This window comes from Hemibagrus wyckioides, linkage group LG15 (genome assembly GCF_019097595.1).
Source record: "Hemibagrus wyckioides isolate EC202008001 linkage group LG15, SWU_Hwy_1.0, whole genome shotgun sequence".
NCBI classification, from domain to species: Eukaryota; Metazoa; Chordata; class Actinopteri; order Siluriformes; family Bagridae; genus Hemibagrus; species Hemibagrus wyckioides.
The window spans coordinates 19735001-19757500 of NC_080724.1; the positions used below are offsets into that span (position 1 = coordinate 19735001).

At 43.7% G+C, this 22500-nt stretch overlaps 1 protein-coding gene across 8 annotated transcripts in view; it reads right to left on the reverse strand.

Annotated features, from left to right (window-relative positions):
• Positions 1 to 22500, reverse strand: part of LOC131365611 (ankyrin repeat and SAM domain-containing protein 1A) — a 58342-nt gene that overhangs the window by 8115 nt on the left and 27727 nt on the right. For 4 of the 8 annotated variants that reach the window (XM_058409302.1, XM_058409300.1, XM_058409298.1 and 1 more), the window contains 13 exons: positions 22367 to 22500; positions 20843 to 20917; positions 19887 to 19995; positions 19717 to 19760; positions 19472 to 19565; positions 11228 to 11622; positions 7957 to 8010; positions 4017 to 4086; positions 2451 to 2560; positions 1599 to 1697; positions 1104 to 1244; positions 515 to 622; positions 272 to 418 (listed from right to left, as the gene is read on the reverse strand). The exon at positions 22367 to 22500 is cut by the window's right edge and continues 3 nt beyond it. In XM_058409302.1, the coding sequence (XP_058265285.1) occupies positions 272 to 418; positions 515 to 622; positions 1104 to 1244; positions 1599 to 1697; positions 2451 to 2560; positions 4017 to 4086; positions 7957 to 8010; positions 11228 to 11622; positions 19472 to 19565; positions 19717 to 19760; positions 19887 to 19995; positions 20843 to 20917; positions 22367 to 22500 (1580 nt within the window). The remainder of the gene's footprint in view (positions 1 to 271; positions 419 to 514; positions 623 to 1103; positions 1245 to 1598; positions 1698 to 2450; positions 2561 to 4016; positions 4087 to 7956; positions 8011 to 11227; positions 11623 to 19471; positions 19566 to 19716; positions 19761 to 19886; positions 19996 to 20842; positions 20918 to 22366) is intronic. The other 4 variants (XM_058409301.1, XM_058409303.1, XM_058409297.1 and 1 more) reach the window with 3 other exon arrangements.

Consider the following 22500-nt stretch of genomic DNA (forward strand, 5'->3'; position numbering starts at 1 on the left):
CATCAATCTTCCCGACCACTCTAAGATAAGTGAAATCAGTGATTGTTATTTTATGTGTCTAATTACATGTTAGTTTTCTGAACCTTTTAGCAATAAGTGTTTCAACAGCTCTGGCCAGTCAGCAGCTTGGGCTTAAACTCACACTCCCTGTGTAAACGTGTAAACTAATCAGCATATACTTGTGTGTGAGCTACGAATATCCATGAGTCCCTTCCGCACGCCTCTCCCACATGCAGAAGGTTCATGTAAATCAGTCTTGGCGGGTGTGTACCTGTGCTCTGGATTTGACTGATAGCTCATAGTCTGACTCTGCCCCCTTTGTCCTCCCAGAATCTCCTGCAGGATCCATGGAGCGATGTGTGTAGGAGTCTGATAGACCCAGAGCAGAGGATGACGCCTGAGGCATCAGATCAGTACACTAAAACACACACACAAATAATTTGTAATAATTAACCAGACAGTAATACAAAAGTTAAACTCTGTGTGTCTGTGTGTGTGTGTTTGGATGTCTCACTCTGATCTGAGAGAGTCGAGGTGGTTTCACTGGTGGCTCATCATACAGTCGCTCAGTTAATGACGCGATAATCCTCTTCCTGTGTCCCAACAAGGTGATCTTCAGCACCTGCACACACACACACACACACACACACACACACACTCTAAATACTGCAATAAATACATATTGCTGACATGGTGTGTGAAGGTTGGACTGGAAGAACTGGAGTATCCTGAACTGTTCCCTGACTCAACCCCACTGAATACCTCAAGGATGAACTGGAACACTGACAACACTGACTGAACCCCAGACCTCCTCAGTATCTGATCTCTCTAATGCTCTTGTAGCTTGGGGCAAAAACTATTGAAACCGTGTCTCTTTACAGGTATCACGAGATACATTTAAATGAAATAAAATTAGATTGAAATAATTTAATTCTTCACAATAACTATATTGAGCTCCCACAAATGTTATAATATTATGGGATGTTTTTTTTAGCTGCTACACAAAAAGCATCAATACTTAGTCTATATTCATCTTTTGAGTTCAAACCCAAATATATATCTAGAAAAACCAAGTGTGTGTGTGTGTGTGTTTGCGCACTCACGTTGACTATCTCGAGCTCCCACAGGTTCCTCACCGCCTCGAGTGTGTTGTATCCGCTTTGCAGAAAGCTGTGTAGATATTCACTTAGACCCAACGAGTCTAACCAAGAAGAGAGAGGCACACTGCCCTCACATCCTTTAACCTACACACACACACAGAGTCAAAAAGCCATAATACATAAAGGTTAGAACATTTTGATTGTAGTAAATGAAGTAATATTCCTCTTCTCCAGTTTCCTCCCACCTCCTAAAAACACAGCCCTTGTGTAGAAATGTGTGTGTGTGTTCCTCTCTCACACATGTTGCTCCAGGGAAATAGTTCTTGATCCACTACAACTCCGAGCCACACATAAAGGACTTATTTACACTGAATTTCAGATACTGAGGACGTCTGAGCTGATTATAGTCCCATCCACAGATTGTTAGGGAGACCATTCAATTCCTTGAGATATTACAGATGAATAGTGTGTGTGTGTGTGTGTGTTTAAGAGAGACACCTTGGGCAGTGTGCGAGCAGCGTTCAGAAGTTTCCTCCTGTGAGTCGCATCTGTGATCCCAATCTCCTTCAGATCCTGCTCCTCCATCACGTTACTCCCCTGCACACACACACTTTAAATTCTCTGTTTTGTTGTTCAGGACTCCTCAACTGACATTCTACATTCAGATTTCTACATGAACCAGTAAACTGATCCATTTGAAATAAAGAAATAAAGCTAAACCTATCTATCTGTCCATCCATCCATCCGTCTGTCTGTCTGTCTGTCTGTCTGTCTGTCTGTCTGTCTGTCTGTCTATCTATCCGTCCGTCCGTCCGTCCGTCTATCTATCTATCCGTCTATCTATCCATCCATCCGTCTCTGTCTGTCTGTGTCTGTCTGTCTATCTATCTATCTATCTATCTATCTATCTATCTATCTATCTATCTATCTATCTATCTATCTATCTATCTATCCATCTATCTATCTATCCATCTATCCATCCATCCGTCTATTTATCTATCTATAGTGGTAAAAAATTAATACTGATTAAAGACGTGTTAGCAAAAATTGATCATTTATGCTCCCGAAGCTCCGCCTCCTGGATCTTACATGACTGTAGTGTGTCTATCCATCTTTAATTCTCATCTTTCCTGCTTCCACTTATAAATAAAATAAAAAAGCAAAAATTAGTGGGTAGCTAGCTAGTATCCAGAGTATCTAGAGCAAGAGTAGGCTAACACGTGTTAAGCTGCTAGCTCGTTACTAATAGCTAGGACACCTGTAGTCTGTTAACTCCTCTATAATAATAATAATAAAAGATTAATTCTGATTGTGTATAAAATACTGTAAACTAACGTGTGTTTCTCTCACCATGAATCTCAGGTCATCAAAGCCGTTCAGCAGCAGTTTGCTCTCGTACTGCGGCAGGCCAGTCCGCTCCAGCCAGTCCCCCACTGACTGATCCGATATCATCCCCAGCCCTTGTGGAAAAAACAAGAGGAAGGAAATAAAATAAACCCCAGTGACTTGGTTGAGACAAGACTGACACAAGACTGCGGATAAATCTTCCTAACCTAACCTAACTTTTTATCCTAACAATCATGTTGTAATGCTTCCATATTCTCCTTCCATTTCAATAGACAAGAGAAGATATTTGTTTTAAACAATCAGTCTATCTATCTATCTATCTATCTATCTATCTATCTATCTATCTACCTACCTACCTACCTACCTACCTACCTACCCATCTATCCATTTATCTATCTATCTACCCATCCATCTGCCTGTCTATCCATCTTTTGATCCATCCATCCATCCATCTGCCTGTCTTTCAATCTATGTCTGTCTGTCTATCTATCTATCAATCCTTCGATCCATCCATTTATCCTTCTACCTGTCTATCAATCTATCTATCACTCCATCTATCTACTCGTCCATCTATCTGTCTACTCATAAATCTACAAAAAAATTTATTTATTCATTTATTCTATCTATCTCTCCATCCAATTATCCACATACCTGCTTCTATCCATCCATTTATCTACCCATCCGTCTATCCCTTCATCCATCTACCCATCCATCCGCCTGTCTGTCTGTCTGTCTGTCTATCTATCTATCTATCTATCTATCTATCTATCTATCTATCTATCTATCTATCTATCTATCTATCTATCTATCTATCTATCTATCCATCCATCCATCCATCCATCCCTCCCTCCCTCCCTCCCTCCCTCCCTCCCTCCCTCCCTCCAATTATCCACATATCTGCTTCTATCCATACATTTATCTACCCATCCATCTATCCCTTCATCCATCTACCCATCCATCCGCCTGTCTGTCTCTCTCTCTCTATCTATCTATCTACATCCAATTATCCATCTATCTGCTCGTCTATCCAGCCATTTACCTACCCATCCGTCTATCTAGCCATCTGTCTACCCATCTATCTCTCCATTCATCTACCGACCCATCCATCTGCCTGTCTATCCATCTTTTGATCCATCCATCCGCCTGTCTATCTATCTTTCTATCTATCTGTCTATCAGTCAATCAATCAGTCTATCTATCTCTCTATCTATCTCCCTCTGTCATGGCTTAAAATATTAAACACATCACCTTCATCAGAATACACACGAAAATATTTTTGCAGATGCACATAACACCACGTTAACACAGTGGTCATGTGACGCTTTAGGCCACGCCCTTTTTGTCCTCCCCAGAGAAATGAGCAGTGATTGCCTCGTTAATGTCGGATCTCACACGCACAGAAACAAAGCCATGGTTCTCACGTTCACACAAGATGTAACAAAGCAGCAGGGTTTGCAGTGAGAGTGAAGCTGGGCGAGGCTGGAGGATGTGAGACGCTAAAGCATAATCATGGCTGCCTGAGCGAGCGCAGGATTAAAATAAGATACAGACAAAGTTAACGGGTTGTACCTGTCAAGCTGCTCTCCTGCTCTTTAGGGAAGTCGAATCCCGCTCCGATTAGCGTCATGATCTTCTCAATCTGAAACGGAGACAAGCAGACGACAGAAATAACATCAAACCTGGAGCTTATTTAATAACGTGAGAGACTTAGCGCTGAGCAGATAAGACGCGAGAGCGAGGATGTGAGCTGACTGGCAAATCAACACTCTCGTCATTAATGAGTAAAGAATCCATCTTCAGGCACTGAAATCCAGGAAATAAAAGCAGCCTGGGGGAAAAAATAAAGCTGCTCGTAGGATGCCATATTCCATCATCAAAGATCATCAATCTTTTCAGCAGTATTAGTCACATGCTAAACCCCACATGCTAAAGCAACACAGCCAAATATGAGCAGCTACCCACATTCAGAGAAAAGTCATTTCAGCTTCAGACAGAGAGAGAAAGATGAGATGACACATCCTCCCCCTAATGAGCCGGAATGGATTATTCCAGTTTTGGAGAGATACAGAGACAGTGAGAGACAGAAAGAGAGATAGATATCCGAAACTGCCGATAACAGATTTTAATCATTAACTTTCTCTGCTGTTTATAAAAAACAGAGACAGACAGGTAGAGGGATAAATGGATGGATAGAGGTACAGTCGACAGACGGATACATAGATAGACTGACAGATAGATAGACTGATGGATGGATAGACAGACAGACAGACAAACAGATATACAGAATCACACCCTCTTCTCTAGGGAGGATTTTTTAGGAAGGGGTTTTCAGGGAGGGTATATTAGAAAGGTATATTAGGGAGGGTATATTAGAAAGGGGTTAATTAGGAAGGGTTAAATAGGGAGGATATATTAGAAAGGTATATTAGGGAGGGTACATTATGGAGGATTAATAGGGAGGGCATATTTTCGGGAGGGTTATTGGGGGGATACATAACAGGATTAATAGGGAGGGTATATTAGGGAGGGTATATTAGAGAGGGTATATTTTCAGGAAGATTATTAGGGAGGGTATATTAGGGAAGGTTTATAGGGAGAGTATATTAAAGAGGGTATATTAGGAAAGATTAATAGTGAGGGTTATTAGGAAGGGTATATTTTTAGGAGGATTATTAGGGAGGGTATATTAGGGAAGATTTATAGGGAGAGTATATTAAAGAGGGTATATTAGGAAAGATTAATAGTGAGGGTTATTAGGAAGGGTATATTTTTAGGAGGATTATTAGGGTGGGTATATTAGGGAAGATTAATAGGGAGGGTTATTAGGAAGGGTATATTTTTAGGAGGGTTATTAGGGTGGGTATATTTTTAGGAGGGTTATTAGGGTGGGTATATTAGGGAAGATTAATAGGGAGGGTTATTAGGGAGGGTATATTAGGCAAGATTAATAGGGGGGTTTATTAGGGAAAGTGTAGTGGGGAGGATATATATTAGGGCAGGTCAAGTGGGGAGGGTATATTGGGGAGGGTATATTAGGAAGGGTATATTAAGGTGGATTAATAGAGAGGGTTATAGGAAGGGTATATTAGGGAAGATTGATAGGAAGGGTATATTAGGAAGGGTGTATTAGGGCAGGTAAAGTGGGGAGGGTATATTAGGAAGGGTAAATTAGAAAGGGTATATTAGGAAGGGTATATTATGGCATGTATAGTGGGGAGGGTATATTATGGAGGGTATATTAGTAGGGGTATATTAGGGAAGGTATATTAGGAAGGGTATATTAGGGAAGGTATATTAGGAAGGGTATATTAGGGAAGGTATATTAGGAAGGGTATATTAGGGAGGGTATATTAGGGCGGGTATAGTGGGGAGGGTATATTAGGAAGGGTATATTAGGGAGGGTATATTAGGGCAGATATAGGAGGGAGGGTATATTAGGAAGGATATATTAGGGAGGGTGTACAGTGAGGGAAATAATTATTTGATCCCCTGCTGATTTTGTACGTTTGCCCACTGACAAAGAAATGATCAGTCTGTAATTTTAATGGTAGGTTTATTTGAACAGTGAGAGACAGAATAACAACAAAAACATCCAGAAAAACACATTTCAAAAAAGTTCTACATTGATTTGCATTTTAATGAGTGAAATAAGTATTTGACCCCCTAACAATCAGAAAGATTTCCGGCTCCCAGGTGTCTTTTATACAGGTAAGGAGCTGAGATTACAGTAGGAGCACTCTCGGGGAGAGTCACCTGTCCACAGAAGGAAGCAATCAATCAGATTCCAAACTCTCCATCATGGCCAAGACCAAAGAGCTGTCCATGGATGTCAGGGACAAGATTGTAGACCTACACAAGGCTGGAATGAGCTACAAGACCATCGCCAAGCAGCTTGGTGAGAAGGTGACAACAGTTGGTGCGATTATTCCCAAATGGAAGAAACACAAAAGGACTGTCAATCTTCCTCGGTCTGGGGCTCCATGCAAGATCTCACCTCATGGAGTTTCAGTGATCATGAGAACGGCGAGGAATCAGCCCAGAATTACACTGGAGGATTTTGTCAATGATCTCAAGGCAGCTGGGACCATAATCATCAAGAAAACAATTCGTAACACACTATGCCATGGAAGACTGAAATCCAGTAGCGCCCGCAAGGTCCCCCTGCTGAAGAAAGCACATGTACAGGCTCATCTGACGTTTGCCAGTGAACATCTGAATGATTCAGAGGAGAACTGGGTGAAAGTGTTGTGGTCAAATGAAACCAAAATCCAGCTCTTTGGCATCAACTCAACTCGCCGTGTTTGGAGGAGAAGGAATGCTGCCTATGACCATCCCCACCGTCAAACATGGAGGTAGAAACATTATGCTTTGGGGGTGTTTTTCTGCTAAGGGGACAGGACAACCGCACCGCATCAAAGGGACGATGGATGGAGCCATGTACCTTCAAATCTTGAGTGAGAACCTCCTTCCCTCAGCCAGGGCATTGAAAATAGGTCATGGATGGATATTCCAGCCTGACAATGACCCAAAACACACAGCCAAGGCAACAAAGGAGTGGTTCAAAAAGAAGCACATTAAGGTCCTGTAGTGGCCTAGCCAGTCTCCAGACTTTAATCCCATAGAAAATCTGTGGAGGGAGCTGAAGGGTCAGCCACAAAACCTTAATGACTTGGAGAGGATCTGCAAAGAGGAGTGGGCCCAAATTCCTTGTGTGCAAACCTGGTGGCCAACTACAAGAAATGTCTGACGTCTGTGATTGCCAGCAAGGGTTTGCCACCAAGTACTAAGTCATGTTTTGCAAAGGGGTCAAATACTTATTTCACTCAATAAAATGCAAATCAATGTATAAATTTTTTGAAATGTGTTTTTCTGGATTTTTTTGTTGTTATTCTGTCTCTCACTGTTCAGATAAACCTACCATTAAAATTACAGACTGATCATTTCTTTGTCAGTGGGCAAACGTACAAAATCAGCAGGGGATCAAATTATTTTTTCCTCACTGTATTAGAGAGGGTATAGTAGGGAGGGTATAGTAGGGAGGGTATATTAGAGAGGGTATAGTAGGGAGGGTATAGTAGGGAGGGTATATTATGGAGGGTATATGAGGGAGGGTATATTAGCACTCAAAGCTCACAACTCTCTGATAAAAGTCCCCATGTTGGAGCTCACAGCACAGCTGAAACAGAAGAGATCAGAATAAACATCTCTAACCTCCTGCATATCAACACACTCCATGATTATTCATAAGCAGCTTTCAGCCAACTGAAGGAAACGAGCTGGCTTTTAGAATCCAAACAGGAAGTGATGAAACCAGAAAGTAATGTTTGTATTTCGTAATATTCAGAGTCAGGTCTGAATATTCACACCTACTGAGAAACTTCGGCCCTTCACCCGTCCATGCGTCAAGCTACATGATCTGAATATAGAGGCTGGTAGAGAGAGAGACAGCAGTGCAGTGAGACAGGAGGGCAGGGAGACAGGAGGGCAGTGGAGGAGTAAATAATCTTACGTTGCGTTTGGGTGAGTGTCTCGGCCAATCGGATGAGTACCGCCTCTGTGTCTGCTGGGACAAAATCAACTTTCACATAAACACAAAGAAAGGAAGGATAATAAAGGAAAATCAAAAGGGAAGGAAGGAAGGAAGGAAAAAAAATTAAAAGTGAAGGAATAAAAAAGGAAGGAAGCAAGGAAGGAAGAAAAATAAAAAGTTATGGAAAGAAAGGAAGGAAGAAAGGAAGGAAGGAAGGAAAATAAAAAGTGAAGGAAGGAAGGAAGGAAGGAAGGAAGGAAGGAAGGAAGGAAGGAAGGAAGGAAGGAAGGAAGGAAGGAAATAAAAAAAGTGAAGGAAGGAAGGAAGGAAGGAAAAAAAGTGCAGGAATAAAAAAGGAAGGAAGGAAGGAAGGAAGGAAAGAAGAGAAATAAAAAGTGAAGGAAGGAAGGAAGGAAGGAAGGAAGGAAGGAAGGAAGGAAGGAAGGGGAAAAAATTGAAGGAAGGAAGGAAGGAAAATAAAATGTAACAAAAGTGAATTGTAGAAGGAAGGAAAACTAAATTTAAAAAAGGGATTATGGGAAAAAGACAAAAGTAAGAAGGAAGGCAACAAAAATAAAAATAAAAAAAATTAAGAAGTGACAAAAAAATTAAAGAACAGAAGGAAGGAGGAAAAATTACTAAATAAACAAAAGACAAATAGAGGATGGGACAAAGAAAAGACAAAGGAGAAAAGAAAGATAGGAAAGAAGAAAAAGAATAGAGGAAGGATGAGCACAGAAGACTGGAACACAACAGGAAGTGAAAATGGGGAAAAAATGTTGAGTTAATAAAATTAAAGAGGGAAGAGGAAGAGAAAAAAGAAAGGAAAAAGGAAGGAAAGAGGTCAAAGATGGAAGACTTTTTTAGAGAGACAGACAGAGAGGAGGAACTCTCTCCCACTGTGACGGCTGAGGCCTCGTCATGGTAATCAACCTCAAACAATCAACAGGTCAAAGATCGAGAAAGAGTCACAGGTCAACAGCTGAGGAGTAGCCATGATGTGCGTGTGTGCGTGTGTGTGTGTGTGTGTGTGTCTAAAAGAGTGTGTAAGACACTCCAGCAGACGTGGGCAAAGAATGAGTGTGTGCCAGGTTCTGGAAACAAAAGACGTCAAGAGGCACTTTCTCTCCCTCTGCCTCACACACACACACACACACACACACACAGAGGAATACAAAACAAGGTCTACAAAAGAAGTCGAACTACAGCATCTGTCTTTACCCAAACCATCACCATGTGCTGTGTCACAAACCACATAGAGTGTACCACCTGTAGCGCACACTATTTTGAAAGTCATGCTAGCTTGCTAAGTCTGTAACATCCAACATAACCCTTCCCTTTTCTTTGAGAAATGACCAGTATGTGACTGGTTGACCCTTTTAGCAGACCGTTGTAAATTACTGCACTATATGAGATTTGAGACACAGCCTGGGTTAAACCAACTTATCATGACCTAAACCACATGCTATCATAAACAGTACATCCACTGTAGTGCACACTACAGATAATAAACAGCACAACATCTAACATGGCAACTGGTGTGTGTGTGTGTGTGGCTCCATCCCAAACCATGTAACACCAGCTAAACAGCCTCAAGTCCCTACAATGCAGACTCACAGGCTGTATCCCAAATTGCATTTGGGTCAAAATAACTACACTGCATATAGAGCACAATGTTAGCTAAAGCATTTAGCAACACTTTTCCAATTCCTATGTCAACCGCTCAGTGTGTGGCTCTGTCCCAAACTGCACACTACACACACACACTACACTACAATAGCATTTTGTCTCGGTGAAAGAGATACTCACAAACGCAGATCTGACAGCAGCCATTAGAAAGGTGCAGGGTGAGAGGGAACAGGAGAAAGGATGAGAGAACACACTCCTTCACACTCGGAATATCAGCCTCCGCACATCCATGTGAGTGTGAGAGAGAGAGTGAAAGTGTGTGTGTGTGTGTGTGTCCTCCCTTTTTTCCCTAAACAAAAGTGCTGGATTAGCATAAGCAGGCTTTGTAACTCTCTCTCTCTCTTTCTCTCTCATTCATACACACATATGCAATGTGTGGTCAGTCAAAGCAAGCCAGCCAGTCGTGACCAAGGAGACAGATACACTGATAGAGACACAGAGCAAGAGACAGAAAAGTCACACCTCCTTCACTGAGACTGAAGCAGAGGCCACACCTTCACTGAGACTGACAGGCACAGAGGCCACGCCTCCTTCACTGTGTTAGATGGCAGAGACCACACCTCCTTCACTGTGAAGGATGGCAAAGAGACCATACCTCCTTCACTGTGTAGGATGGCAGAGACACCACACCTCCTTCACTGAGACTGACAGGCACAGAGGGCACACCACCTTCACTGTGTTTGATGGCAGAGACACCACACCTTCTTCACTGTGTAGGATGGCAAAGAGACCACACCTCCTTCACTGTGTCAGATGGCAAAGAGACCACACCTCCTTCACCGAATCTAAGAGGCACAGAGGCCACGCCTCCTTCACTGTGTCGGATGGCAGAGACCACAGCTCCTTCACTGAGACTGACAGGCACAGAGGCCACACCTCCTTCACTGTGAAGGATGGCAAAGACACCACACCTCCTTCACTGAGACTGACAGGCACAGAGGCCACACCTCCTTCACTGTTTCAGATGGCAGAGAGACCACACCTCCTTCACTGAGACTGAAAAGGCGCCATGCCTTTTTCATACACAGGCCTCTTTCACAAAGACTAATGGCACAGAGGCCATATCTCCTTTGCTGGAACTAATCAGAGAGGCCATGTCCCTTCACCGGGTCTGGCAGGTACAGAGACCACGCCTCGTTCATGGAGTCTGACAGACACAGAAGGCACAGAGATTCGAAAATACACCCGTGCTGTGAGATAAACACTCTTATAAAGAGAATATCAGGGAAAGCATTACACACACCACCACAGCAGAGCTTGTGTTGAACAGAGCAGGGTTTAAGTACACCTCCTTCACTGAGACTGACAGGCACAGAGGCCACGCCTCCTTCACTGTGAATATGTAAACCATGCTCTGTTCAACACAAGCTCTGCTGTGGTGGTGTGTGTAATGCTTTCCCTGATATCTTCTTCATAGGAGTGTTTATCAGAGACACTGTTCTACAGTCCTGAAGATGTTAACCCTTTAATTTATTTGCAAAAAATCCAAACTGTAAAATAAAATTAAAATATACTTAACCCCCAATCACACCTGCTCCACACCCTGACCGCTTCTCCTTACCTCGTCCCACTCTGATGTGAATGACGGCGATTTCTCCATCCTCCTCTTGGCTGCGCTGCAGCTGGACATAGATTCGCTGCGGCCACTCAGCCCTGCCTCCTCTTCAGTGGGGGGAGTCGACAGAAGGTCCGAGTCAGATTTGGACAGGCTGCGAGAGAGCTTCAGGTCTCCGGGACGGTTCCGGCTCGGCGAGTCGCGCGGTTCTTTGTTCACAGTAGCGTAGATAGCCTTGGGGTCCGGGTCGGGCCGGACGGTTGCCATGGAAACCGGCGGCGGGCACTTAGGGGCCCCTCGATCAGAGGGCAACCGCGAAGGCTCCACTCCTTCCCGTGTGTCAACTACAGGCGAAGATCCGTGAAGAAGACCGGTGAACTGCTCTGGCACGGCTGAGCTGTCTGTTACAGAGACGAGGAGGACAGACAGACGGAGGGGGAGAGAGAGACAGACAGACAGACAGAGAGGCAGACAGACAAAGAAGAGGAAAAGAGAGAAGGAATGTTTTAGAGTGTGATATCTGCTTCAGCTAAGCTGAATCCACCCACATCCCTGTGGAACAGATCTGCTATTGTCTGCAGTTTGGGACAGAAGAGAGTGAGACAGAGAGAGAGAGATAGAGGAAGAGAGAGAGAGGAAGAGAGAGAGAGAGAGAGACAGACAGACAACTGGACACAGCTGACATTCTTCTAGTGTGTGGAACTCTCTCTGTTTCTCTCAGAACCAACATCTGTCTCTGTCTCTCTATTCATCTCTCTCTCTCTCTCTCTCTCTCTCTCTCTCTCTCTCTCTATCACTAAATCCATTTCTCTTCCTGTTAATCTGTCTCTATTAACCCCTAGTTTGTCTCTCTTTAGTCAACTCTTTTCTTTATTTATCTGTCTTTCTCTCCATGCATCTGTCTCTTTTTTTTTATTAAATCTGTCTATTCATGTCTGTCTCTCTATCAATGAATCTGTTTTTTCTTGCTATTAGTTTGTCTCCATTTCGATAAATATCTGTCTCTCTACAAATCTGTCTCTTTCTACTATTTGTCTGTCTCTCTGATCTGTTAATCATTTGCATTCATCTGCCATTTTCTTGTCATCCATCTCCTCCTGTCTGTATCTATCTGCTAATCCGTCTCTCTTTCTACTCATCCTTTTGTCTCTCCCTCATTCTCTTTCTATTCTTTTTCCTTTGTTTGTTTGTTGTCTGTCTATCTGTCCCTGACACCTTGCTGGCTGTCTCCTCTTCTCTTTACTGTCTCTTTCTCTTCAAATCTCTCTCTCTCTCTCATACTCTTCCTGCCCTTTTCTCTTATTCTACTTCTTCAAACAAGCTAGACAACTTTAAAACGCTAAAGCTCAACAGCAACATGGCTCACACACACACACATGATTTCTCATAGAAATAACCCCTAAAAGCTCCTCTTGATTTTCTTTCCTTCTCTCACCTTAAGCGGAGCACCGTCCTCGAGGAGCCATTCTCCACATTTAACACACCACACACACACACACACACACACACACACGTAACTCTAACTCAGCTCTGTACCTCAGACACACACCAGGCAGCCGGGCAGAGAGCCATAACACATGCTGAAGTGGCTAGAAGAGAAGAGACGTGTGTGTGTGTGTGTGTGTGTGAGAGAGAGAGAGAGAGAGAGACAGTACACGGGTGTGTAAGAAGGTCATGGTGTTTGGTAACAGGCAGTGATGTCACGGTCGACCTCTAACCTCTATCCTCAAGAAACAGACCCGAGCTGTGTCCAATGTAAGAAAGCAACGTTACACAAAATGCACAACTGCGCCGACGTCACACTGTTCTGTTTAACGTTCTGAAGAGGAGCTGGATGACATCACCAAAAAAAATGCCTCAACCAATCACAGAAAGCTATGGAAGGACCTCTCATAACTCCCCACCACCACCACCACCCCATCCCCCCTTTTGCACTGCAGCTCGAGCCCTGCCGTTGCTTTAACACCTCATAGTCGTGGGCTGCATCCCAAATTGCATTGCACACTAATCCGTATAGTGCAAACTTTCCTTATTGCCATAGCAACAAGGACACAACATCTTGTCATAGGAAATAATTCAGAAGTATGTGATTGGGGCAACATCCTCAATCGTGGATGGACTGAAACACACACTTGCTCTATCACCCAGTTAATGGCTGTGTCCCAAATCACATACTCCTCTGTTAACCACCAAAGGCATTAAAGTTTTTAAGGTTACCGCAGACATTCAGGAAAATATTTTAGTCTTATTTAAAATGCTCGTGTGTGTGTGTGTGTGTGTGTGTGTGTGATTTGGGATGCAGCCACCGAGAGTCTGAGTGTGTGTAAGGAAAAAGTGTGTGGGTGTGTTTATAGTTCGATGAAGTCATGCAGTGTGGGGTCCACCCAAACCCTTGCGAGAAATGAAAATACACACACACAGAGTTATTATAGAGTGCAGTGTAGCACACTTCCTTAGAGCAAGACTCTATGATTTGTGTTGATGATGTGTTCTGACTGGTTAAAAGCAGTACAGTGTGTTCTGACTGGTTAAAATCAGTAGCGTGTGTTCCGACTGGTTAAAAGCAGTAGCGTGTGTTCCGATTGGTTAAAATCAGTAGCGTGTGTTCCGATTGGTTAAAATCAGTAGCGTGTGTTCCGATTGGTTAAAATCAGTAGCGTGTGTTCCGACTGGTTAAAAGCAGTAGCGTGTGTTCCGACTGGTTAAAAGCAGTAGCGTGTGTTCCGACTGGTTAAAAGCAGTAGCGTGTGTTCCGACTGGTTAAAAGCAGTAGCGTGTGTTCCGACTGGTTAAAAGCAGTAGCGTGTGTTCCGATTGGTTAAAAGCAGTAGCGTGTGTTCCGATTGGTTAAAAGCAGTAGCGTGTGTTCCGATTGGTTAAAAGCAGTAGCGTGTGTTCCGATTGGTTAAAAGCAGTAGCGTGTGTTCCGATTGGTTAAAAGCAGTAGCGTGTGTTCCGATTGGTTAAAAGCAGTAGCGTGTGTTCCGATTGGTTAAAAGCAGTAGCGTGTGTTCCGATTGGTTAAAAGCAGTAGCGTGTGTTCCGATTGGTTAAAAGCAGTAGCGTGTGTTCCGATTGGTTAAAAGCAGTAGCGTGTGTTCCGATTGGTTAAAAGCAGTAGCGTGTGTTCCGATTGGTTAAAAGCAGTAGCGTGTGTTCCGATTGGTTAAAAGCAGTAGCGTGTGTTCCGATTGGTTAAAAGCAGTAGCGTGTGTTCCGATTGGTTAAAATCAGTAGCGTGTGTTCCGATTGGTTAAAATCAGTAGCGTGTGTTCCGATTGGTTAAAATCAGTAGCGTGTGTTCCGATTGGTTAAAATCAGTAGCGTGTGTTCCGATTGGTTAAAATCAGTAGCGTGTGTTCCGATTGGTTAAAATCAGTAGCGTGTGTTCCGATTGGTTAAAATCAGTAGCGTGTGTTCTGATTGGTTAAAAGCAGTACAGTGTGTTCTGATTGGTTAAAAGCAGTAGCGTTTGTTCCGATTGAGTAAAAGCAGTACAGTGTGTTCTGATTGGTTAAAATCAGTAGCGTGTGTTCCGATTGGTTAAAATCAGTAGCGTGTGTTCCGATTGGTTAAAATCAGTAGCGTGTGTTCCGATTGGTTAAAATCAGTAGCGTGTGTTCCGATTGGTTAAAATCAGTAGCGTGTGTTCCGATTGGTTAAAATCAGTAGCGTGTGTTCCGATTGGTTAAAATCAGTAGCGTGTGTTCCGATTGGTTAAAATCAGTAGCGTGTGTTCCGATTGGTTAAAATCAGTAGCGTGTGTTCCGATTGGTTAAAATCAGTAGCGTGTGTTCCGATTGGTTAAAATCAGTAGCGTGTGTTCCGATTGGTTAAAATCAGTAGCGTGTGTTCCGATTGGTTAAAATCAGTAGCGTGTGTTCTGATTGGTTAAAATCAGTAGCGTGTGTTCTGATTGGTTAAAATCAGTAGCGTGTTCTGACTGGTTAAAAGCAGTACAGTGTGTTCTGACTGGTTAAAAGCAGTAGCGTTTGTTCTGATTGGTTAAAAGCAGTAGTGTTTGTTCTGATTGGTTAAAAGCAGTAGTGTTTGTTCTGATTGGTTAAAAGCAGTAGTGTTTGTTCTGATTGGTTAAAAGCAGTAGCGTTTGTTCTGACTGAGTAAAAGCAGTAGCGTGTGTTCTGATTGGTTAAAAGCAGTACAGTGTGTTCTGATTGGTTAAAAGCAGTAGCGTTTGTTCTGATTGGTTAAAAGCAGTAGCGTGTGTTCTGACTGGTTAAAAGCAGTACAGTATGTTCTGATTGGTTAAAAGCAGTAGCATGTGTTCTGATTGGTTATAAGCAGTACAGTGTGTTGTGATTGGTTAAAAGCAGTGTGATTGGTTAATTGGTTAATTGGCTGACTAGTTAATTGGTTAATTACAAATGATTCAGGGTTTTATCTGTAGTTCAGTTGCTCAATAATCTCTGCACGCCCATCTGACTTAACAATAATAATAATAATAATACTCAAAAATCAACTGAGTGTGAGCTTTAAGCTGATTGGCTGGCTGCCGAAATGCCACTATGACATCATTACCTGGCTGTGGATATTTCTAGTAGAAAAAGGTTAACATACCAATGAACACGGCACTTTAAACAATTAAAATGGCAAAATAAAAAATGTATTTAATGTTTATGTTAAATGGTCAAAGACGGCTGAACATCTCTCCACTTCTGCCAGGATCTATGAATATTCATGATATGCAAATTCGAAATAACCCCAGTGCTTCTGCTACCGCTAACAACCTAGGGTCACTAAATTTAGCTAATTTACCACGTCAGCTATTTAAACTATCGTAGCTTGTGTGTCACAAGTGGGCCAGAGCTGGATTAGATTTCAGAGTGCGTAATACATTTAACATTACACCAAACATCACCAGCTAATTATCTAGCTAGCGATCTCGCTTAACATGCAGATTCCATGGCTGAAAGTTTCCAGGCACTTCATTTAATCTCGAACACAACTGCTCCAAAGCCATTGGAGCTTATTTACTGACATCACTAACTGACCTCGCGTTGCTCCGCCCCCAAAAAACAAGCAGAAAAATGTCAGCTTGACGTCTTTCTGTGCCGACTGACTAAGTAGAAGATGAAACTCCTCATCAGTGTCCATTTCAAATCCCTGTCATGCTGCCCTCTCACGGATTAGCGGTTTACGAGTCCAGATCACGCGTTAGCATAACACTCGTGTCATCTTGCGCACTTTGCGGTCATGTTAGCGTTCTCACGTAGCGTATGTAGCGAGCCTCAGAGCCAGAATCATACTCTCTGTATATCCGGCTACGCGGAGGCAGATTTCACACGTTGTTGCGTTCAGAAATGTGCCAGGGCAAAATTTACAACGTGATGTAAGCGCATACTGCATTCCGATCCTTCCAGTAAAGGGCGAACTTGTTGACTCGAGGCAGAGGCTAGCTTCTCCTCCTCAACTGTTATACAGGACAGAATTCATCAAGCTGGTTTGTTTATATAAGCATATATCTGCAAATTCAGTTCAGTTTCATTTGTAAAGCCCTTTGAACAGTGGTCACAATGCAGGTCTAAACTCAGGATTATAGACAGATCAGCCATAACATTATGACTGCTGATAGGTGAAGTGAATAAGACTGATGATCTCATCATGGCACCTGTTAGTGGGTGGGATATATTAGGCAGCAAGTGAACATTCTGTCCTCAAAGTTGATGTTAGAAGCAGGAAAAATGGACAAGCGTAAGGATTTGAGCGAGTTTGACGAAGGGCCAAATTGTGATGGCTAGACCACTGGATCAGAGCATCTCCAAAACTGCAGCTCTTGTGGGGTGTTCCCGGTCTGCAGTGGTCAGTATCTAGCAAAAAGTGGTCTAAGGAAGGAACAGTGGTGAACCGGTGACAGGGTCATGGGCGGCCAAGGCTCATTGATGCACGTGGGGAGCAAAGGCTGGCCCGTGTGATCCGATCCAACAGATGAGCTACTGTTGCTCAAACTGCTGAAGAAGTTAATGCTGGTTCTGATAGAAAGGTGTCAGAATACACAGTGCAGGACGGGTCAGGGCTGTTTTGGTGGCCATCACAATATTTGGTCATAATCTTATGCCTGGTCAGTGTACATTTTAAAATTTGTCCCTAAAGCTAGAGATGATGGTGAGGAAACACTCCCTAAGACGATACGTAGAAGAAGATGGCAGCTTAGTGGTTAAGGTTAAGGTGTGATCAGTGATCCTCTTGAGCAAGGCCTAGAGTTCTGTGAGCTCAACATTCATGACTTACTGAAAACATCTCTGAGCTGTAACACCTCTACAATAACTGCAAGAACCCCCAGTGGAATGGGAATCGACTTTTGGGGCCTCAGTATAAACAAATGAATGATGTTCTGGCCGTGAGTCTGATATAAAATGAGTCTATTGGCTTTCAGTGTGTATTAGACGTGTGTGTTTTTCCTCTCTGTTGGATAACCATACACAGATTACTGGTTGAAGATCAACTCCTTCACATCTGAGCTTCTTTATAGAAGAACAAGCACCTGGGGCATCTCATAGAGCAGCAATGGGTCCGATATCAACATTTACTCTGAAGATAAAAACATTTGCGCGGACTGTTTTTGTTTTTTCTTTTAAGTTGCCTTTATTAGTCACATGTACATTACTACACAATGAAATTCTTTCTTCGCATCCTTGGGAGTTGGGGTCAGTGCGCCGGGTCAGCCATGATGCAGCGCCCCTGGAGCAGGGTGGGTTAAGGGCCTTGCTCAAGGGCCCCAGTGGTGGCAGATTGGCAGTGCCGGGGCTTGAACCCAGATCTTCCGGTCAATGACGCAGAGCCTTAACCACTTGACCTACCACCACCCCATATTTCTATGAATATATTGCCCCTAGTAGGCTAGAAAAAAACAGAAATCCTTATAAAATACTTCAGGTCCTGAGTGTCTACCTTCATGTTAACCACCACTGTGAGAAATGACCAAGACATTCAACATGAACACAAGAAAACCGGAGCAAACTCCATATTCTTGGCCTCTGGGAGTTACATTAATGTGCTAGAGTTAAGGATCGTCTACTAATTTGTTTCCATTAGTCTGTCTTAACGCACTACTGTGATTGGGGAAGTGGTGGCTCAAATGGTTAAGGCTCTGGGTTGTTGATCGGCGTTCAATCCCCAGCACCACCAAGCTGCCACTGCTGGGCAAATGAGCAACCCTCTCTGCTCCAGGGGTGCTGTATCATAACTGCCCCTGCATTCTGACCCCAACTTCCTCAGCTGGGATATGTGAAGAAAAGAATTCCACTGTGCTGTAGTGTGTGTGGGGCGATAATAAAGGCTTCATGCCCTCAGTTCTTCTTCTTCTTCTAACTTGCTGACATTAGAATGCATGTTATTACATTTCTTGTAACAGTGACAGCTTTTTTAGAGTCTAGAGAAATCCGTTATCTTGGGAAGCACACACACACACACACCAAGAATGAGACTAGACTAGAAACATGTTACATACAGCTTGTTATACACACACACACAGATTTCCAGGTGGAGTTACAAAGCAAACCAAGTGCATGAAGGACAGAAGTCACATGCTGTGTCCCAAACCACCACATATTAGAAAGTAGGCATCAAAAGTAGTGCATATCTGCATTTGTAATGAAACAAAGAAAGACATATAGATATATACTTATATATGTACATAAAATACACACCTGTAAACACACACACTCCTGTTTCCTCGCGTCTTAGTCAGGAAAATGGCGAGGTCGCACTCTAACACACACACACACTGCTCAGACATTTGCATTTGGTTTACTCCCTGCTGTGTGTGTGTGTGGGGGGGGGGGGCAGCTGCAGAGTGCTATTACAGCTGATATGGCATGTGCAGCCTGCCAGGCATTTAGGAAAGAAGGGTCGTCAAAGTGTGTGTGTGTGTGAGAGAGTGTGTGTGGGGTAATACAGTTGTTAGTTTTGTGACAGGAGGGGGTGGAGGGGTGTGTACTAATGTGTCCTGTGAGACTGATCCATTCAGATAGAAAGGCAACACCTACTTCCCACTCACTCAATCACACACACACACACACACTCACACACACACACGGTTATTGCAGAAAAGAGTGTGTACATGGCTGATTACTGTGATTATTGTTCACTCTCTCTGGTGTGTGTGTGCTTAAAAATATATGTTTCTGTTTATAGTCATTGTGTAGCTCGTGGTCAGACACTCAGCAAACAAACATGCGACACGGACACACACACACACACGACACAGACACACACGGCACAGACACTTACCTCCAGAAGATGGAAGAGTGCTGCTTGGAGGATTCAGTGTGTGTGTGTTTGAGGCAGGAGGTCGAACTTCACCAGGTGTAGTGGTCTTCCTCTGCTTTAACAAGAAGTCAAAGTGTGATTACACACAAACACACAGCCAGCCAAACACCCCCCCCCCCCCAACACACACACACACACACTCACCCAGCCAACCAAATACCCACCAACCCACACACACAATCAAGCTGGAGTGTTGGAGGTATTACCTGAGGTAAGAGGTTGTTGGAAGACTTGGCAGAAGAATCCTTATCTAGAGAGAAAAGAAAAATCACACACAAACATTAAACTAACACAAAGAACAAACTGAACCACAATGAAAGAGTAGAGCAGGAAAGCCAAAGTACAGACAGAGTCATGGTGTGTGTGTGTGTGTTACCCGTTTGTGTGTCAGTGGGGTGTTTGGTCTGTGCAGTGTGCAGCGTTTCATATGTATGATCGTCATCATCTTCCACTCTCTCATCCAAACTACTGCTGGTGTAGACCGCCTACAGAGAGAAGAGGGGGAAGAGGGGGAGGGGGTGAGAGAGAGAGAGAGAGAGAGAGAGAGAGAGACACACACACACACACAAACAACCACAAAGAGAGTGACCAGGGAAAAAATAGAGAGAAAGTGACGGAGAAAGAGAAACAGACAGACAGACAGATTGAGTGAGAAAACAGACACGGGGGGAGACAGAGAGAGAGAGAGAGAGAGAGAGAGAGAGAGAGACACACACACACAAACACACAGACACAAACGAGAGTCAAGACAAATTGGGGGGGGGCAGAGTGGGAGATACAGAGTGAGTGAGAGAGAGAGAGAGAGAGAGAGAGAGAGAGAGAGAGAGACAGAAAGAGAGAGTGTGAGTGAAAGTGAGTGAGAGTGAAAGTGAGTGAGAGAGAGACAGAGAGAGTGAGAGTGAAAGTGAGTGAGTGAGAGACAGAGACAGAGAGAGAGAGACAGAGACAGAGAGAGAGAGGGAGAGAGAGTTAAGCACACTACACCTCCAACAGGCAGACTAACAAATGAAACCACCCTTGCATCTGCTAGTGGGCGTGTCTGATGTTTCAGTGGGCGTGCCTGATGTTTCTGTGGGCGTGTCTATTGAGTAAACAACATGAGCCTCTATAGATCATGTCTTCAGGGAAGTAAATAATCTGATGCAGTGTATACATTAGCACACAAGTGCTGTCGAGTGCTCCCCGCAGTGCATTGTGGGAATTTTTAGGGAGCTAATATTCCAGAAAAGGTGAACCAGGGAGCTGACCGAGACGCACTCAGGGTCTGTCCAGGACAGCGTGTGATTGACCGGCATGTTTTAATGACGACGTTAAGGCAGCGTTATTGTTTACCTCGGAGCTGAGATCTTCCTCGTGTGCTGCTCCTCCTGAGTGGGACGGAGGTGGATTACGGTCTTTCACAAACGACTGTAACACACACAAACACACACACACACACACATTTAACACCCTGTATAGTGAAGATGACATTCCCAACATTACATAAGGAACACCTTAAGGTCATGAGTGTGCTCTTCTGTTACAAGATGCAAGAATGACAAACCTCACATCTGGACAGGAATAAAATGACCACAGGGGGACTTGTGTTTTGGATAAACCCAGACATTTGTATGATCTGGTCATATATGTTCTATTCACATCATCAGCTGCTGTATACGGAAAATTACCCCAGGACCTCATAAACATGGAACCACTTCCAGATAGAGATATGTATCCAACAATCTATATATTTATAAATCTATGAATCAATTTAGCTAGTTTAGTTTGTTAGTTCATGTGTTTCTACACTATATTGCCAAAAGTTTTGGGACACCCCTTCAAATCATTGAACTCAGGGGTTGGTCTCGGCCCCTTAGTTCCAGTGAAAGGAACTCTTAATGCTTCAGCTTCATACCAAGACATTTTGGACAATTTCAGGCTCCCAACTTTGGGGGAACAGTTTGGGGATGACCCCTTCCTGTTCCAACATGACTGCACACCAGTGACCAAAGCAAGGTCCGTAAAGACATGGATGAGTGAGTTTGGTGTGGAGGAACTTCACCGAGTCCTGACCTCAACCCCACAGAACACCTTTGTGATGAATTAGAGCGGAGACTGTGAGACAGGCCTTCTTGTCCCGCATCAGTGCCTGACCTCACAAATGCGCTTCTAGAGGAATGGTCAAAAATTCCCATAAACCTTGTGGAAAGCTTTCCCAGAAGAGTTGAAACTGTTCTAGCTGCACAGGGTGGACCAACTCCATATTACATTCATGTGCATGTAAAGGCAGACATCCCAGATTTGGTCTGGTTCACAGTCTCCGCTCTGATTCATCCTAAAGGTGTTCCATCAGGTTGAGGTCAGGACTTAACAGACACTGGTTCAGGTCAGTCAAGTTCCTCCACACCAAACTCACTCGTCCATGTCTTTATGGACCTTGCTTTGGTCACTGGTGTGCAGTCATGTTGGAACAGGAAGGGGTCATCCCCAAACTGTTCCCACAAAGTTGGGAGCATGAAATTGTCCAAAACGACTTGGTATGAAGCTGAAGCATTAAGAGTTCCTTTCACTGGAACTAAGGAGCCGAGCCCAATCCCTGAAAAACAACACCTGAATTCAGTGATTTGGAGGGGTGTCCCAAAACTTTTGGCGATATAGTGTATACCTGATCGTCACAATGGGAAAAGTTCTTCAGAGCTGTGTGATTATGGCTCCATCTAGTGGACGAGCCTGGAACTGCACACTTTCCACAATGCTGTATCTGTACCATCATACAGTTAATGAGACTTGCTTCAGTGGCCTTATTGTCTGGGTTCATGTGTGTGTGTGTGTGTGTGTGTGTGTGTGTGTGTGAGAGTGTGTGTGAGTGTGTCTCACCCTTCCCGCTTCACTCTCCGGTCTTCCTGAGTCTCTATCTGACGACTTCCCGCTGGCCAAACTGTCCAACGAGTGACATGAAGAGGCTTCAAACAGCGCTTCATATGGGCTTTCTTCACACACATCTACACACA